The 16,360-nt window shown below is 61.7% G+C and overlaps 1 protein-coding gene across 1 annotated transcript; it reads right to left on the reverse strand.

The window, feature by feature from the left end:
* Positions 1 to 1,689: 1,689 nt before the first annotated feature.
* MFSD2A (MFSD2 lysolipid transporter A, lysophospholipid) lies at positions 1,690 to 11,464 on the reverse strand. The gene is made up of 14 exons (XM_085559624.1): positions 11,319 to 11,464; positions 11,106 to 11,228; positions 10,524 to 10,648; positions 7,328 to 7,451; positions 7,117 to 7,195; positions 6,778 to 6,950; positions 5,855 to 5,945; positions 5,271 to 5,392; positions 4,968 to 5,051; positions 4,191 to 4,274; positions 3,799 to 3,911; positions 3,472 to 3,615; positions 2,610 to 2,786; positions 1,690 to 2,274 (listed from the first exon to the last, which is right to left on the reverse strand). Exons 1-14 carry the CDS (start codon positions 11,394 to 11,396, stop codon positions 2,217 to 2,219), a joined length of 1,575 nt encoding a protein of 524 aa, XP_085415750.1. The 5' UTR covers positions 11,397 to 11,464; the 3' UTR covers positions 1,690 to 2,216.
* Between the last annotated feature and the right edge of the window lie 4,896 nt (positions 11,465 to 16,360).

Raw genomic sequence — 16,360 nt, forward strand, 5'->3', positions numbered from 1 at the left:
TGAGCACACAGCCAAAAATGCACCCTGCCTTTTCCACCTCTTGCCTCTCATTCCCTGCCCCTGGCCTGGAGGATGCAGCAGCCCTGCCAGCCCCAGCCCAGCTCTGCAGGGAGGTGCTTCCCAGCACTTGGCTGCATTTTCTCCACATCCAAGGTGTGTGTGGATTAAGCCAGAGCACAGCTGTAGGTACAGGCAACACCTCCCTGTGTGGTTTTTTTTTTTTTTTTTTGCACCACCCATTTCTTCTCTGTGCTTGGAGTGAAACCCTGTGTAAGCAAACTGGAGCACAATCCCTGCTCCCAGGCTGGAGCTCTGCCCAGGGCTCGAGTGTTAGAGCTCTCAGGGTCACTTTCCCCCCACACATCTCATTTTCTTTAAAGCCTCAAACATGGGAGGCGTGCTTAGTGAGGAGTAGCCAGCCCCCAGTTCGAGCTCCTCTGGATGGTTTTAGTCTCTTGGGCTGGCTGCAAAAAAAACCCAGAGATTCCACTTTGTGAACTCCACAGAGCCAAAAAAACAAGGAGGCAAAGAAGAAAGTGTCCCTTATTTCTGTTGAAACTCTCTGAGAAAAAGCCTTAGAGGCAGCAGCACTGCCCACACCCCTCAGAGGCAGCCAGGTCGTGGCCGTGGCTGGGATAACTCCTGGCCAGGGGCAGTGCAGGGGTCAGAACATTCCCAACAACCCCGAGCTCTGTGTTGGCTGGAGCCTTCCTCCTCCTCCTCCTCTTGCAGAGGGTGCTCCTGTCCCCCACCCGTCCCACCACAGGGGCTGCACAGAGTGTTGGCTTTGTGCCCCTGGTGTGTCCTGCCCTCGGGAGCTGTTTTTGAGCACAAAACCAGCTCCCAAACCATCCCATCCCCATCCCATCCCTCTGCCTTCTTTCCCTGGCCACAGGGGCAGAGTGGGGCCCGCTGGAGCATTCCCAGCTGATCCCCCTGGCTATTTTTAAACCCCATCCTCATTCCTGTCCTTTGTACCCAAATGTGGAACAAAGGATGTGCCAAACCCCCCAAACCCCCCACTCTCAGCCCAGCCCTGGCCCCACCAGCTTCTCAGTGTGCTCAACAAAAGGCAGCAGCCCTGTCCCCTGCTGCAGTGGCCTTGGGGACAGAGCAGAGCCAGCACAGGCTGGGAACTCACCCCATCCATGGGGGTGGCTGCTCCCAGCCCCTTTTCTCCAGTCCCACGTGCTGCTGGAGGCGTTGGGGAGGGCAGGGCTCTGCCCCTTTCTGCTGTGGGAGCAGGGAATGCGAGAGGGGGGTATAAATATCCAGGGAGATTAGTGCTCCCCAGCACCCTGCCCCGGCAGCCAGGCTGAGTGTCACCCACAGCCCACGTTCCCTTGCTCTCCGCTCCCCAGCTGCCTCTCCTGTTTCCAGCCTCGAGTTCACCATCTCTGCTGGCAGCACTTTGATTTCATTCCTCCCTCCACCCCCTCCCCGCTCCCCTCTTGAAAAGGAGGAAATAATGGAGCCTTTGTTGGGTGGCTGCGACACAGGCACCGAGCAAGGAGCTGCACGGGGGGCAAGGGGCTGAGCACAGCCTCCTGCCTGGATTATGGCATTCCTGCACCACGGCTCAGGAAAAGTCAATCCTGCACCCCGTGGTGTCTAAAGGGACCCAGGGCTCGCTGACAGCCGTGAAAAATCCCAGATGAGTGGGAAAAAAAAAAACCTCTTCACGCCCGCTGCCGACTTCCCCCACTTTTATGTAAATTAATATTATCAGGTCCTCGGGTTTGGGCTCTGTACAGATATATACAAACAGGAAACTGCTCTATATTTACATCATTAAGTTAATTAGGCTCTGTAAAATAAGCACAGGTCCCACATTAGTGCCCTCTGTAGAAACAGCAGAGGTGAGCTCACGTCCTGGGCGCGGGCACACTGACAGTGTAATGTACACTAACCATTACCCCCAGGCAGGGCACTGGGCACAGCTGATCCAGGCAAAACCATGCCAGGCCGGCCTTCCCTGCCCTCCAGAGCCCGGCAGGGAGATGCTTGTCCCTGGTGGGGCAGCACCATGTGTGTAATGTACACTACCAGCGCTCTGTGGGCCCCGTGCAGGGCACGGGACGGGCACAGACCCCGAGTTCGAGGCCGTGGATGCTCCACACGGCTCCTCCAGCACCTGCAGTGGCACCAGGCTGGGCCAGCCCGGAGGGGACGAGCCCCTGGCGAGCCCCAGGGTGAGCAGCCAGACCCAGCCCGGCTCACACGATGCTGGCCAGTTCTGTGTTGTCCGACTCCGAGCTGCTGTTGCTCTCCTCCCTGCGGGAAAAAGTTGGGAATGAGGCATGGATTAACCCACGGCAGCAAGGTCTGCATCCCAGTAATATCTGCCTTGGGGAACAGGAGCTTTCCAGAGGGATATCAGCACCTCGTGCAGCCCCCACACAAGCAGCTGGGGCGGGTTCCTGCTGATCTCCCAACACTTCACACCATCCCTCTGGAAGCTGGGATTGGGAAAACAAGTCAGCCCTTTCCTCACGCCACCGCCCACGAGACCTGGAGGATTCCTGGATGAGTCCCAATGTGTCCCAACCGGTCTGATCCTGCCCCCACACACACACCCCCACAGGCTGTGCTTGCTGCCTGACACTCACCTTAAATCCTGCAGGGCTTTCTTGTTTTTGCTCCGCTTCTCCTCGTCGATGGGATACAGCTTGAAGAGCAGCAGGCTCAGCAGGATCAGCCCCACGGGCACAGCAGACACCAACATCTTCAGGGTGAAGTTCACCTGGCCAGGCTGGGAGCAGCCCCGGGTCTGGTACCCTGCGAAGCTGTGGGCAGAAAGGCACCTTCAGACAAAGGAGACAGGGTTTGCAGGGGCTGAACTGCTCCCCGAGGGGAGAGTTTTGGGGAAATAATCAGATTTAGAGCCCACCAGCCCCCTTCCAGAGGCTGGGAAGTGCCTCCTGTTGGGGAGGATGAATAAATATGATTGCCTGGCAAAAGATTTACAATAGTACAGCCAGGATGAAAACAATCCCCCCCATTGTCCACTGGTTGGACAATGCCCTTACCTACAGATAGGTCCAAAAGTCAAATGGACTGTTCTGTCTAACCCTAATGCATGGTTCATCCTACACCTGTAACCCTACTCTGAAACATCAGGAGTCTGTGACCCCATTGGCCCAAGTCTTGCTCCAGCCCACCTTGAAGTCCCCTGATAAGGAGTCCCTGAGGAGCCAGACGCCTTCTTGGAACCCCCATCCTCTTGGAACTTCCATCCTCTCCTGGTGCATCCTCTTGTCTCCCTCTACCCCTTGTCTCTTCCCTTTCCCCACTCCCTCAAGCCTTGCCACGTGCTGCGTCTGGCAGCTCCAAGCAGGACCTTCCACCATCCATAATAAACCTTTATTCTAAGAGCAACCTTCAGAGATCTCTCGTCTCCATCCACCCAAACCATCCTGGAGCCCAGCGTTCCCTCCCCGGCCTCCCCTCAGCTCCCACGCAGGAACTCACTCCAGGCTGAGCGTGGAGATGCCCAGGGAGACCCCAGCAGTGAACTTGGTGAAGAAGACATAGAAGGAGAAGAAGATGGCCTCGTGGCCATGGGAGCTGGGGTGCTGCAGCTTGAAGTCATCGATGACATCTGGCAGCATGGACCTGTGCCGAGAGAGGCGTGGTGACCACCAGGACTGGCACAACAAAGCCATCTCCTCTCTGCTGAGAGCATTTCCCCCAGGAGCCCCACCTGGGGCTGCAAACACTGCAAAAAAAAACCCTTCTGGGGGGTTTTAACCCCTTGGGCAGGTTCTGGAAGCCCCCAGCCCAGCCCCTCACACTCACCAGGGCAGGAGGAAGGCGGCTGCCACGCTGATGCCGGCGGCGACGGCCACCACGTAGGTGACAAAGAGGTTACTGTCCAGGACAACCACGGCGATGAGGAAGGGGATGGCAGACTGCAGAGGGGGCAGAGACCACGTTGGCATCCCCAGGGCCTGGCCTCGACCCCCTGGTTTTTCTCCCCTCCCACATATCCCAGCCCTCCAGGGAACCAGAGGTGCAGTGTCCCTCCCTGAGCCCCACACACACCCAGGACAGCACAAACCCCAGCAGGAGGGACAGGCACCATTAGCAGCAGCCCCCGCCCAGCTCTGTGCTCTTTTTGGGGGAACTCTGCTCGTGCCACGTGGTAAAGACCATCCCCACATGCACCCCACAGCTGAGGGGACACTCACTGAAATGCCCACGTAGACAGCTGTCTTCTTCCCAAAACGGGTCAGGAACCACTGCCAGAAGGGAATGGTCAAGGTGGCCGAGAGCTGTGGGAATAGAGAAGGGTCGTGGTGTTGCCTCCTGCCTGCTGGAAAGGCCCTCCCAGCAAGGAACAGCTCCTGGCAAGGCCTCCTCCCATCCCAATTCCAGCACCTGTGGTTGCCACGTGCTCCGGGGGCTGGCACAGAGCCACACGCGGCGTGTGGGGTCACCTCCTCCCCCAGAGCAGAGCCCTGGCACCACACCTGCCCCGACACAGGGAGGATCTGGCTCAATCCTCGCTGCTGGGAAGGGACCTGACCTTGTCACCTGCCCCCAGCGTGGCCAGGAGCCAGGCTCTGTGGCCACCACGGCACCTCGGTCCTTTCCACCCAGTGAGGAGAGGGTGGGAAGTGCTTCCAGGAATGAGGCAAGCTGCAAAGAGCTCTCAGGGAGCTGTTTTGCTCCATGCTCCTGGCAGGAAACACTGAGATCCTTTTCTCAAAGCAGGGAGGGCAGGGAGACAGGAATTGGACAAAAGGCCCCCATGGCTCCCGGTGTCCCCCGTCTGTGGCCTTGTTCACACAGGAACAAAGGCCCCTTTGCAGGACATTTGGCAGCTTCTTCTCCCTCCCCTTGTCCCAGGGCAGCCCTGATCACTGTCCCAGTGTGCCTGTCCCTCCCCTCAGCCCATGCCAGCACCCCCTGGACCCCACCACAGCCCCAGCCCCCCGAGGGCTGCAGGGCAGGGCCGTACCCACCATGATGGCCAGGAGAATGTTCTGGAACTCGTTGCGGAAGCCCAGGGTGTAGGTGCAGAAGAGGGCAAAGTTTCCCTCCAGCAGCTGTGGAAAAGGCAGGCAGGGCTCAGGGGGGACACAGCCAGCCACCCCAGGGTGACATCTGTCCTCACACGGCCGCAGCCCCAGCGCAGGGAGGGGAAGGAATCGGCCGCTGACCGAGGGCACGAGGCTTCATCCTCCTCTGGCTCATCCCCCACGGGCTCCCAGCCCCTGGGATCATCCCCACACTGCTGCTCCCTGTCCCCAGCCCTCCCAGCTCACCATGAAGGCCAGCGAGGTGAAGAGGAAGCCGGTGATGAGCTTGATGTAGGGCCCGTGGTTCATCACCAGCTTCAGCCCCTGGAAGAAGGAGACAGGCTCGTCCGACTGCAGCTCAGAGGCCTCTGGGGAGCAGATATCAGCCCAGCGTTAGAGCCCACCCAGAACAGCCCCATCCAGCTGCTCAGCACCCTCCACAACCCCTGCCCACCCGCCCAAGGGAGTCAGGGCAGCCCCCGCCCTCACCCAAGGGTCCCTCAGCCCCACGGAGCAGCTGATTCCCCCAGGACAGGCAGGGAGAGGGAAGGACAGAAGTTTGGATATCACATCCTCCCCCCGGGATGCCCTGGTTGGCACTGGCAAGCTTGGCCAGCCAAAAAATGGGTGAGATAAAGGTTATCTAACAGACCCCAGAGGTGCTCTGGCCTCCTGCAGCACCTCCCCAGACCCAGAGCTCAGCTCCACTTGCCCTTCTCCTCGGGGAGACCCAACAGATGAGGGGCCAAAAGCTCGGCCAGGCTCCAGGACAGGAAGGAACAGCATTTCCAGAAGCATTCCCGAGCACCACAGCCCCTCCCCAGCCTCACCTCTCCTCTCCTTCACGCCCAGCAGCAGGATGAGGGCACAGAGGATGTAGAGCCCCCCGATGACCCCCGCAGCAATCATGTAGGCGTTCCTCTGTGCAAGAGAGGGAGCAGCACTCAGGGAAGGGGCTAATCCCTGCCCTCATGGAAGGGCAGAGCCCTCAGGGAAGAGGCTTGTCCCTGCCCTCAAGGAAAGGGCAGAGCCCTCAGGGAAGGGGCTCTGCCCTCAGGGAAGGGGCTCGTCCCTGCCTTCATGGAAGGGCAGAGCCCTCAGGGAAGGGGCTCTGCCCTCAGTGAAGGGGCTCATCCCTGCCCTCAGGGAAGGGGCTCTGCCCTCAGGGAAGAGGCTCATCCCTTCCCTCAGTGAAGGGGCTCGTCCCTGCCCTCAGGGAAGGGCAGAGCCCTCAGGGAAGAGGCTCATCCCTTCCCTCAGTGAAGGGGCTCGTCCCTGCCCTCAGGGAAGGGGCTCTTCCCTCAGGGAAGGGGCTCGTCCCTGCCCTCAGGGAAGGGCAGAGCCCTCAGGGAAGGGTGTTCATCCCTGCCCTCAGGAAAAGGGCTCTGCCCTCAGGGAAAGGGCTCATCCCTGCCCTCAGGGAATGGGGTTTGTCCCTGCCCTCAGGGAAGGGACTCTGCCCTCAGGGAAGGGGCTCTGCCCTCAGGGAAGGGGCTCATCCCTGCCCTCAGGGAAGGGCAGAGCCCTCAGGGAAGAGGCTCATCCCTTCCCTCAGTGAAGGGTGTTCATCCCTGCCCTCAGGAAAAGGGCTCTGCCCTCAGGGAAAGGGCTCATCCCTGCCCTCAGGGAAAGGGCTCATCCCTGCCCTCAGGGAAGGGACTCTGCCCTCAGGGAAGGAGCTCATCCCTGCCCTCAGGGAATGGGGTTCATCCCTGCCCTCAGGGCTGCACACATCAGGGGACCCCCAGCTTACGGTGTCTGTGAGAGACCCGGTGTCGTGGGTCATGTTCAGCTCCTCCATGGCCACCGAGGAGTTGGTCAAGCCGAAGAAGAAAGGGCTCCCAACGCAGGGAGTGTCCACTTTGCCAACGATCTGGCCCTGGATGGCAGTGCCCAGCACGGTGCCCAGCACCTCCACAGTCATTCCTGGAGGGAGAGGCCAAGCAGGGCTGAGCACAGCCCGTGTCCACAGCAGAGCATCTCCAGCTGGGATTCACTGCCCTTCCCGGGGAGAAATGAGCCAGCTGTGCTACAGATGCCTCCAAATCCCCAAGGGATGAGGAGAGGAGGGAGGAAAAAGGGGAGATCTTACGGTAGGCAGTGGCAGAATCCCGCTCGCTCTGCTCCCTGCTGATGAACATGGTCAGTGCTGAGTAAGGCACGTGGAAGCACTGCAATGGCACAAGAATTGGCTCAGGGAGGATGCCACAGCCCGAGGGACCTGGGGCAGGGTGGTTTCTGCCCTTCTGTGCACCTCAGGGATTGGCAGCCTCCCTGCCAGGTGTGAGCAGCGCCTGACTCACCGTCACGAGGGTCTGGAAGGCACAGTAGAAGACAAGGTACCACATCACTTGTCCTGTGGAGATGTCTGGCACAAACCAGATGAGGAAGTAGGAGATGATGGCAAAAGGGGTGGAGAACATGATCCTTTGAGAGAACAAAGTGTCAGCCTTGTGGGCACGGCCTGAGCAGCCCAGCTCTCCCTGCTCCCACACATCCCGTGAGCTCAGGCATCTGATCTGGGGGCTCCTGAGCTGCCCCAAGGCTGATCCAAAGCAGCCTGGAGGCAGCAGCTCAGACGTTACAGGGTCAGAAGAGCTGACTCAGAGTTCCAGGGAAGAGCTTTCCTTGCACTAACAGATGTGTCTCCTTCCACAGAAGCGATTGATCTGCTCTTGCCTTGGGTTTCCACCCCCAGTCCCGACCTCTCCCCTGGGCAGCACTGCTGTGTTCAGCTGGATGTAATCACCCCTCTCATCCTGGCAAGGGCTGGCCAGGCAGCTCAGCCGTGCTCCCCAGCAGCCAAAAACCTCTCACCAGCTTGGCTTTGCTGCCAAGGCCCCCCCAAGCCCTGGTCCTGGGGTCAGCCCTGCACTGCTGGCAGCACTGGAGCAAATCAGAGGCCAGCAGCAGGCTGGCTCCTTCCTCCACCTCTGCCCAACCTTCCAGAGCTGCGGGAGCAGGGACATGGGATGCAAAATGCAACAGAGGACCAGAGGGGACTGCTCAAGTGCTGGGCCTTGGCAGCAATTCCTGCAGGATCTGCCAGCAAGGGCATCTGCCCTCTTCATCCCGTGGATCTCATAACCCCTGTCCTGCTGCAGGACAGCCAGGGCACAGCTCTGCCCTGCTCCAGCACCCCGGGGACACCACAGGCACCCAGAGCCCCCCATCCCTCGGGGGAGGAGGGGAGAGGGAAGTGCTGAGGTTAGACCCACATCTGTTTAGGAGATGGATTTTGCTGGGGATTTGTGAGCGCCCTGTGCTCCACAAACCCCAGGACAGAGGCTGTGAGGTCCTGGAGCGAGTCCAGCAGAACTGGACGTGGGACAGAGCCACTCACAGCCCGGGCTGGCCCTTCCCTGCCAGGATACAGCGAGATCTTTCCGTCTGGGCTGACGCAGAGGACGCAAAGCTTAAACTGATAGTCGGGGAGAGAGCGAGAACGAGAAACTCCATGGATGGAGAGCAGCGACAGAGGCTGCACAGGACCCAACACATGCACATTTTTCTGCACCCACGTCACCCCGTTGGGGAAGGAAGGGGGGGAGGAAAGCGCCGAGCAGCTCCAGCCCCTCCTCTTCGCTGCTTATCTGCGCTCCCATACGCGGAGCCGAGGGGAACGCGGAGCCAAATGTTGAATGAAAGCACCGGAACAGAACCGCGTCACGCTCTCGCCATCGCATGAGCGTCAGATGGACCGATTTCCCCTCAGCTGAGCCTCGGCCAGGGCTGACCACAGCTCCTGGCAGGCAGGAGTGACTGAGAGTAACCCCTGACCCAGGGCGAGGTGATTAAGGAGCTCGGAGGCAGCGGTGACGTGCCCTGGCGCTCATTGGCCCCGCTCGATGGTGTGTTCCTTTGTGCCACTCGCACGCCTCTTCCCAGCCAGCCTGAGCTGCTGGCAAACGGCTGCTGGCCCTGGAAGAGGTCAAAACCAGGGGTTCCTCACTCACAGACACCTCAAGGAAAAGTTCAGTCAGCGGGAAGTCCGCTGTGGTCAAGGAAACGCGGATCCCAGCTCAGGGCTGGGGGCTGAGTGACGTCCACGAGGCTGGTGGGGAAGGAGGAAGCAGACAGTGCATGAGCTGGTGGGAGGAAATGCGCCAAAAAAGTGCTTCAAAGAGGGAGGACTGAAAGGGGGAGAGGTGGTGGCCCTCAGGGAAGGTGTCCTCTCCCTTCCGAGGAACTGGAACAGCCATGAGCTTTGTGCTGGAGCCAGCTGGGCTTGGTCCCACAGATCAGCCCGGCAACAAACCCTCACAGACAGCGGGGTCACCTCGCAGGTGTTGAGCTTGGGGTCAGGCAGCAGCCTTGAGACCACCCCAGTGCCTGGCTTTGCACGCAGGGAAACTGAGGCAGAGCCAGCAGCAACACCAGCCCGGGGCTGCGCAGCCCCGCAGAGCCAGAAAAACCTGGGTTTAAGAGGTTTAAAATCAGCTCAACTCCATCCAAACGGGGGCTCAGCGGGCAGCCCTTGAGCCATGCACAACAGCAGCGAGCTGTGGCTGCCCCGGCGCTGCCGAGGGGCCCAGCACAAGCAGAAACTCCGGCTAATTTTAACGAAGCTGCTCGCAGGAATGCGGCCACTTCAGTCCCACCCCCTGCCTGGAGATTAGGGCGAACTGAGCCACCCCCGTGGCCGTCCCACACCTCCCAGCCAGCCCCGCGCTAATCTCCGGACCCCAGACCCTGCTGCAGGCAGGGAGAAGCTATTTCAGGCCACGTGTGTGGAGCCTGCCTTCAACAACTGCCTGCTGCTGCTGCCCAGAGCTATTCCAGGAAAGCCAGGAAGCAGAGGGTATAATTGTGTGGGGGAAAGCACTGCGTCCCTCCAGCTCCACTCCCCCCGTGCCCACCCTGGCTGTATCTCAGCCATCCCACAGGCGCACGAGGTTATTTTGGCCACCCCGTCCCCACTCGGGCATTAATGCTCTGCATCCCGTGCGGGAACAGGTGCTCAGGGATGTCCTAAGCCTGCCCCGGGTGCAGGCACGAGCCATTTTGGGGCTCGCAGAGCCCTTCCCATCTGCTCCCGAGGGCAAAGGGAGGTGTGCAGACACCCAGATCTAGGACAGCTGTCTGCCTGCCCAGGAAGCATCCTCGTGACTGTCAGCCAGCGCTTCCACCACCACAGATCTGCCACACACACCCCTGACCCTTCTCCCTGTGGCTGTGATGCCACCGGCTCTGGCTGTCACCACAGCCAGGGCTCTGCAGCCACCAGAGGAACAAAGTCCACAATCGGTGGCAGGAACATTGGAGCTTGCAGGTGCAGTGACATTGAGGTCAGCCAGGCTCAGCTTGGGAGCAGCAAGCGCAACAGGCACAAGCTTGAGGCCACCCAGCTTTTGGTGGCACCTGGAGCTTTTTGGAGCTCTTGGCACCACACCTGAGTGAGCCAGGGCATCAGCACATCCTGCCCTGCATGCCTCAAGGCTGACTGGAAGAGCTGTTGCCACATCAGGCAGGGAATGCAGGGCTACCAGCAGCTCTTACCAGGGCATCAGGCGGCCGAAGCGGGTCCAGGAGGTTTTGCTGATGAAGAATCCCACCATGGGGTCCGTGATGGCATCCCACGCTCGTCCCGCGAACAGGATGATGGAGGCATAGAAAGCGTCCACCTGCAGGAGAAGGAACTTGTGTCAGGACATGCAAACCCCCGGTGCTGCCAGCCACCCTTCCTGAGCCCCCCACGACCCTTTAGGAGCAGCCCCTCGGTCTCTCCCCCTCGTTCAGAGGGATTCGAGGCTCCCAGCACCTCCGAGCGCGGAATTCCCACATCTCAGAGCCCCCAAATCCAGCACAAGGGAGCCCAGGGGCTCTTCCCCCACCTGCGAGTTTCCTTCCCTCCGTGTTTCACACCGACCCAGCACGCTGAAGCTCTGCAGGACGGGTCCTGCTCTCCCCAAAACCACCCCCCACCACCCCGCTTCGTCCCGCACAACACGCGTGGGACCGGCCCGGGGGCACAGCCGCATCCCCCGGGGGTCGGGGCTCCGCCAAGCCCCGCGCGGCTCCATCCCCGGAGCCAAGCGGCACCGGGAGCTCGGTGACCCGCAGCCCACATCCCGGCCGTACCTGCGCCACGTCCAGGAGGTAGATCTGGAGGAAGAAGCCGAGGGCGCAGCCGGTGATCTGGTACGGAGCCCCGCCGACGGCGTAGCACAACTTGCTGCACACCGACAGCCGCTCGCGGCTCTCCTGCAACCGGGACGGGCGTTTAGCGAGCCCGGGCAGCGCCCCCCGCCCCGCAGCGGCCCGGACCCCCCCTCGGCGTGCCCCGGGGCTCACCCTGCGGCGGTGCTGGCGCAGCGCGGCCGGCAGGAGCCCCCCGGCCCCGGGCCGCTCCGCGCCGCCGCCCCCGGCCATGCCGTGCGCGATGAATGGGCCGAGCCGCCGCCGCACGCCCTTGTACCGGGAGACCCGCCCCGAGCTGGGCAGCACCGGCCCTCCCCCACACTCCTCCTCCTCCTCCTTCTCCTCCTCCTTCTCCTCGTTCGGTCCCGGCCCTTCCCCTCGGTGCTTTCTTCAGCTCTCCTCTGTCCCACATCGCTCCATTCCCCCGTTCTTCACCCCTCATCCCACCCCGCTCCATCCCTGCTCTCCATCCCAGCCCTTCTTCCCCCAGAATCGCAGCACGGTTGGGGTTGGAAGGAGCCTTACAGCCCATCTCATGCCGCCTCCCTGCCAGGTTGCTCCGAGCCCCGTCCTCCCTGGCCGTGAGCACTTCCAGGGATGGAGCATCCAGCACCTCTCTGGGCAACCTGTGCCAATGCCCCATCCCCCTCATGGTTGAAAACTTTCTTTACATCGCACTGAAATCTCCCTTCTTTCAGTTTAAACCATCACCCCGTGTCCTGTCACTACAGGCCCTGCTAAAAAGGATGCAGGGGACACTCACAGTGTCCCCATTGCTGGATGGCCACATGGATCTCGGTCCCAGACCCTCTCAGCAGCTCCGGGTGCCACGTGAACACACCCAGACCCGTGTCAGTGTCCTGCCACCTCAGTGACAGCCACCAGCTGCCCTTGGCTCAGGCCACCAGGGTTCAAAGATTGCCCTGAGACGAGGCTGTGGAGCAGGGCTGAGCCAAGGGGGCCAGCGTGGCACCAGTGCCATGCCCTGAGTGCCACCTGGAGCTGGGCACGGGGGTGGGAACAGGCAGGGAGATGAGCACACCCATGTGTGCTCATTTCTCAGGTTCTCCTGCATCCCACCTGGGATGCAGGAGAACCTGAGAGATGAGCACACATGGGTGGGTGGGTGGCCCAGCAGCTCCAGGCACTCCCAGTTTTTGGGAGCACTGAGTTGGTGTCACCACTGACTCAGTTCCAGTGGGTTCTCCTGGCACTGCCTTGTGTCACAGTGATACCACCCCCTGGGCTCGGGGCCTGTGTGAGGCTTCAGGGTGTCCAAATCAGTGACACAAAACACCTCGAAACAAGAGAGGAGTGAGTGGATAAAGTCTCCCCTTTCTCAGGGAAAATCTCTTGCCCAGGAGCAGAGGGAACTCCTGTGGTGGCACTTGACCATGCTCTGGGGACCAGACTCCCCAGTGTGTGTGACCCCAGAACCATTCCTCTGTTCCCTTTGTCCTGGGGGCTCCTCAGCTCCTGGGAATGCTTTTGGCATTCCTGTCCTTGAGCAGAGCTGCCTCCTGGGCAAACAGGGCTTTAGGGGAACAAAGAGAGGCCTTTGAGTCAGAGATTGTGCAGAAAGAGCACAGATAGGGGAACCCAGCCTTGCAGATGAAGAGGAGAAGTAGACAGAGCAGGATTTCCCTGGATTAGGAGGATTTTCTCCCCCCAGATCTGGTATTGCACAATTTCCGCTGGGGGATTTAAGCCCTTCCTCCTCAGCAGATGCTCTGGGGGATCCTCATGGTGATGAAGGACCCACCAAGGGCTGATCCCAGTGGAGATGTCCCTGCAGCAGCTCCTGCCAAGCCGGGAGACTCCAGGGACCCACAGGTGGTTGGGGTTGGGTCACTCACAGGGTCACCCTGGTCACCAGAACCACTTCAGTGACATTACACCAGCCTGGCCTCCACATCCCCCAGCTAGGGACACCACTGGGGCCTCTTGAGGGATGGCACCCAAATGCTGGCCCTGGGGACATGGAAGGATTGGGGCTCCAGTGCAGGATGGGGACTTCAGTGCAGGACTGGGACTCCAGATTCCAGTGCAGGACTGGGACTCCATTGCAGGATGGGGACTCCAGTGCAGGATGTCACCCCTCCTGCTACCCACACCTCCCACTGTCACACATCCGGCACAGCCTGGAGCAGCATCTGAGCAAGTGTGAGAGCACCCGAAACCAGACAGCCCTGCCAGGCTGGGCCAGCCCGGACAGGGAGCGTGGGCCTGGGGGCAAACATCAGAGAGGTGATCCCAGAGCTCCTGGGGGGCCACAGACTTGGGAACAGCAGTGCCTGACAGCACAGAGTTCTGCAGGGCTCAGGGCACCTCCTGCTGTCGGGCAGGGAGTGACAGTGACAAAACGAGTGAGGGGGCAGCAGGGCAGGAACCAGCGGTGCATTTTCCTCTCCTTTTCTCTGTACTCTCAGAGTGGGTGGCTGCATGCCCAAGGAGCTGGGGCTGTGGGCACTGTCCCCCTCCCTGTCAGGCTGGGCAGCTTTTAGTGCCGTTCCTGCAGCCCAAAGGGGTTTGGGATGGCATTCTGCAAACCTCCAGCCAGACTCGGAGCCTGCTGCCCAACAGCTTCTCGGGGACAAAGGGGACTCATTGCAGGGTTACACGTGGCGTGTCACAAGGCAGAGGGGGACGAGACGGGGCCAGGATGCGTTGGCACAGCCTCTGCTCCCTCTCTGAGCATCCGAGGTTCCCATGGGCATGGCAGAGTGGCTCAAAGGCCGCGGTGGGGTGGGGACAGCCAGAGGCAGAGCCCAGGACAGGCCTGAGACGCCTGTCAGGCTCTGGGGTCTGGAGCTTCAAAGCCCAGCCCTGCTGGAAGTGGCGATCCAAAGGGCACAGGGCCACCAGGAGCTGCCATTGCATCATGTGTGGAGCCGCGCCAGCCGCCCCAGCTCCCGTGGGGCTGTGCCAGCACCGGGGGCAATCAGGGCCACATCTGGGGCCCTGTGCCAGCACCCTGCAGCTGTGGGGCATGGCCAGGGTTATGCTGCCCCTCTGTCGCTGTCACCGCAGCCCCTGGGGGCAGTCACCCACCCTGTTTGCACAGCCGGTGGCTCTGGGGCACTGTTTGCCCAGCGCCTGGAGAGGCCGGGATCAAAGGGCTGCGCGGCCCCTCCCGGCGCTGCTGCTGCACCTTCCAAGCATCCGGAGCCCCTCGGAGCCCGGAGCAGCTCCGGCCTCGCCCTGGCAAAGCCGCGGCCGCCCCAGAGACCGCGGGAGGAAGGAAAGAAGGGAGGAAGGGGACGTGGCCGGGCGATGCAGGCTGGAGGAGGGCGCGCTGCTGTTGGAGCAGGCGGCAGGGGCAGTGCCAGCCGTGTTGTCCCCAGCCACGGCCACTTGTCGCTGCAGGTGCTGGGACAGCAAAAGCCGTGTGGCAGCTCAGTCCCTGCCTCAGTGCGGGGCGATTTGTTTCCTGAGGGGGAAGAGAGGGCTTCAGGGAGGGAGAAGGACACGCCGGGACACACCGGGACACACCGGGACACACCGGGACACGGCGGGACACACGGGGACACGCCACCCGCTTGGGGACCGCGGGACAGCCGCCAGCCCAGCGCCCGCTCCCAGCGCTGCTCCTCTGCTCGCCCAGTGCCCGCTGGCAATGGGGAAACTGAGGCACGGGGTGATGGGCAGCGCTGTCCCCCGGGCGGGGGTGCCCGGTGCGGTGTCCCCCGCGCGTCCCCGGCCCCGCCGCTCACGGACGCTGCTCCCGGGGCCGGCAGGTGGCGCCCCGCGCCCGCCGGTGGCGGCGGACGGGGCCCGGCACCGGGCGGGACCGGGGGGAACCGGGGGGAGCTGTGCTGGACCGGACCGGGCTGGGCTGGGCTACATTGGACTGAGTGCACTGGGCTGTACTGGGCTGCACTGGGCTGTGCTGGTCACTGCTCTGGGCTGTACTGGGCTGTACTGGTCCGTGCAGAGCATTGCAGTGCTGGGCTGCACTGGGCTGCACTGGTCACTGTACTGGGCTGTACTGGTCACTGCACTGGTCACTGGACTGGGCTGGACTGGTCCGTGCAGAGCATTGCAGTGCTGGGCTGCACTGGTCGCTGTACTGGGCTGCACTGGGCTGCACTGGTCGCTGCACTGGGACAGTTTCCTCCCTCCAGGGCCGGTGCTGCACCCCGGGCAGCTCCCAGATCCCATGGCCTCACCCACAGCGAGGGAAGCAAGGAGGGTGCTGGGGCTGCAGTGGGTTCACACACACTGTGAGAGGAATCTGTTGGTTCAGGGTGGACTTTGTACCTCTGTGTGTGTGTGGGAGAGAGAATTAAGTGCAGGAGGGAAAGCTCCACTGTGTTTTCACAACATTTATTGCCCTTTCTAGGAGGAACTTGCTGTTGGAGAGATGCAGCATCCTGTGCTGCATGGGCAAAATGGGGGAGCTGTGTGTGTCCCAGACACCCCAACTTCCCTCTGGCTCCTGACGTCCCCAGGGGCTCCCAACCCTTCCACAGCCCTTTCTCTGTGCACAGACCTTATTCCTCATGAGCACTGTGCCCCTCAGCCCTGTTTTTCGGGTATCCCCACAGCCCCTCCTTATTTCAGCCGTTTTTTTGCTGGAGTTGGTGTTTTTCAGGGGGAAAATTCCCCCAGCTGGGCCCGTGAGGGCTTTGGGAAGGAGTGAGGATGTGGCATCCTGAGCTGGACACCAACACGAAGTGACCCCACTGCTGCCCAGTGCCACAGCCACTCTCCTGCCCATGGTGTCACCGTCCGCTGTGCGCTGGGCAGCCCAACAGGAGCTGGGGTGACAGCCCAGCAGATGAAAAAGAGCCTCAAAAAATCATCCGGCAGCAGATGATGCCTCCTCGTGTCTTGTCCCCTGTTCTCCGGTTGGCTTTGCCCTCATCCCCAGCCTGGCGGCACCGCTGCGTGCCCCTCCTCAGTGCTTGCAGAGGGGGTCCCCCCAAACCCTGCCCCTCCCTGGGGGGCGAGGACGGCGCTGGGAGCCCCCGGGGGCAGCGAGGAGCCCCCAGCCCGGCACTGCCGGTCCAGAACCCCCTGAGCATCCCCGGTAGCGACACCGGGGACCCCCGGGGGGGGCTGAGGACCCCCCTCACCGTGTCCCCCCCGGGGGCGGGGCACGGGGGACACAGCCACGCCCCTTATGCAAATCTTCGCGCTGCGATTGGCGGAGGCGGGGCCGGGCTCCGCGGCCGGGCTATAAGAGCGGGGGA

This window comes from Lonchura striata, chromosome 23, assembly GCF_050655825.1.
Source record: "Lonchura striata isolate lonStrDom1 chromosome 23, ASM5065582v1, whole genome shotgun sequence".
Classification (NCBI taxonomy): Eukaryota; Metazoa; Chordata; class Aves; order Passeriformes; family Estrildidae; genus Lonchura; species Lonchura striata.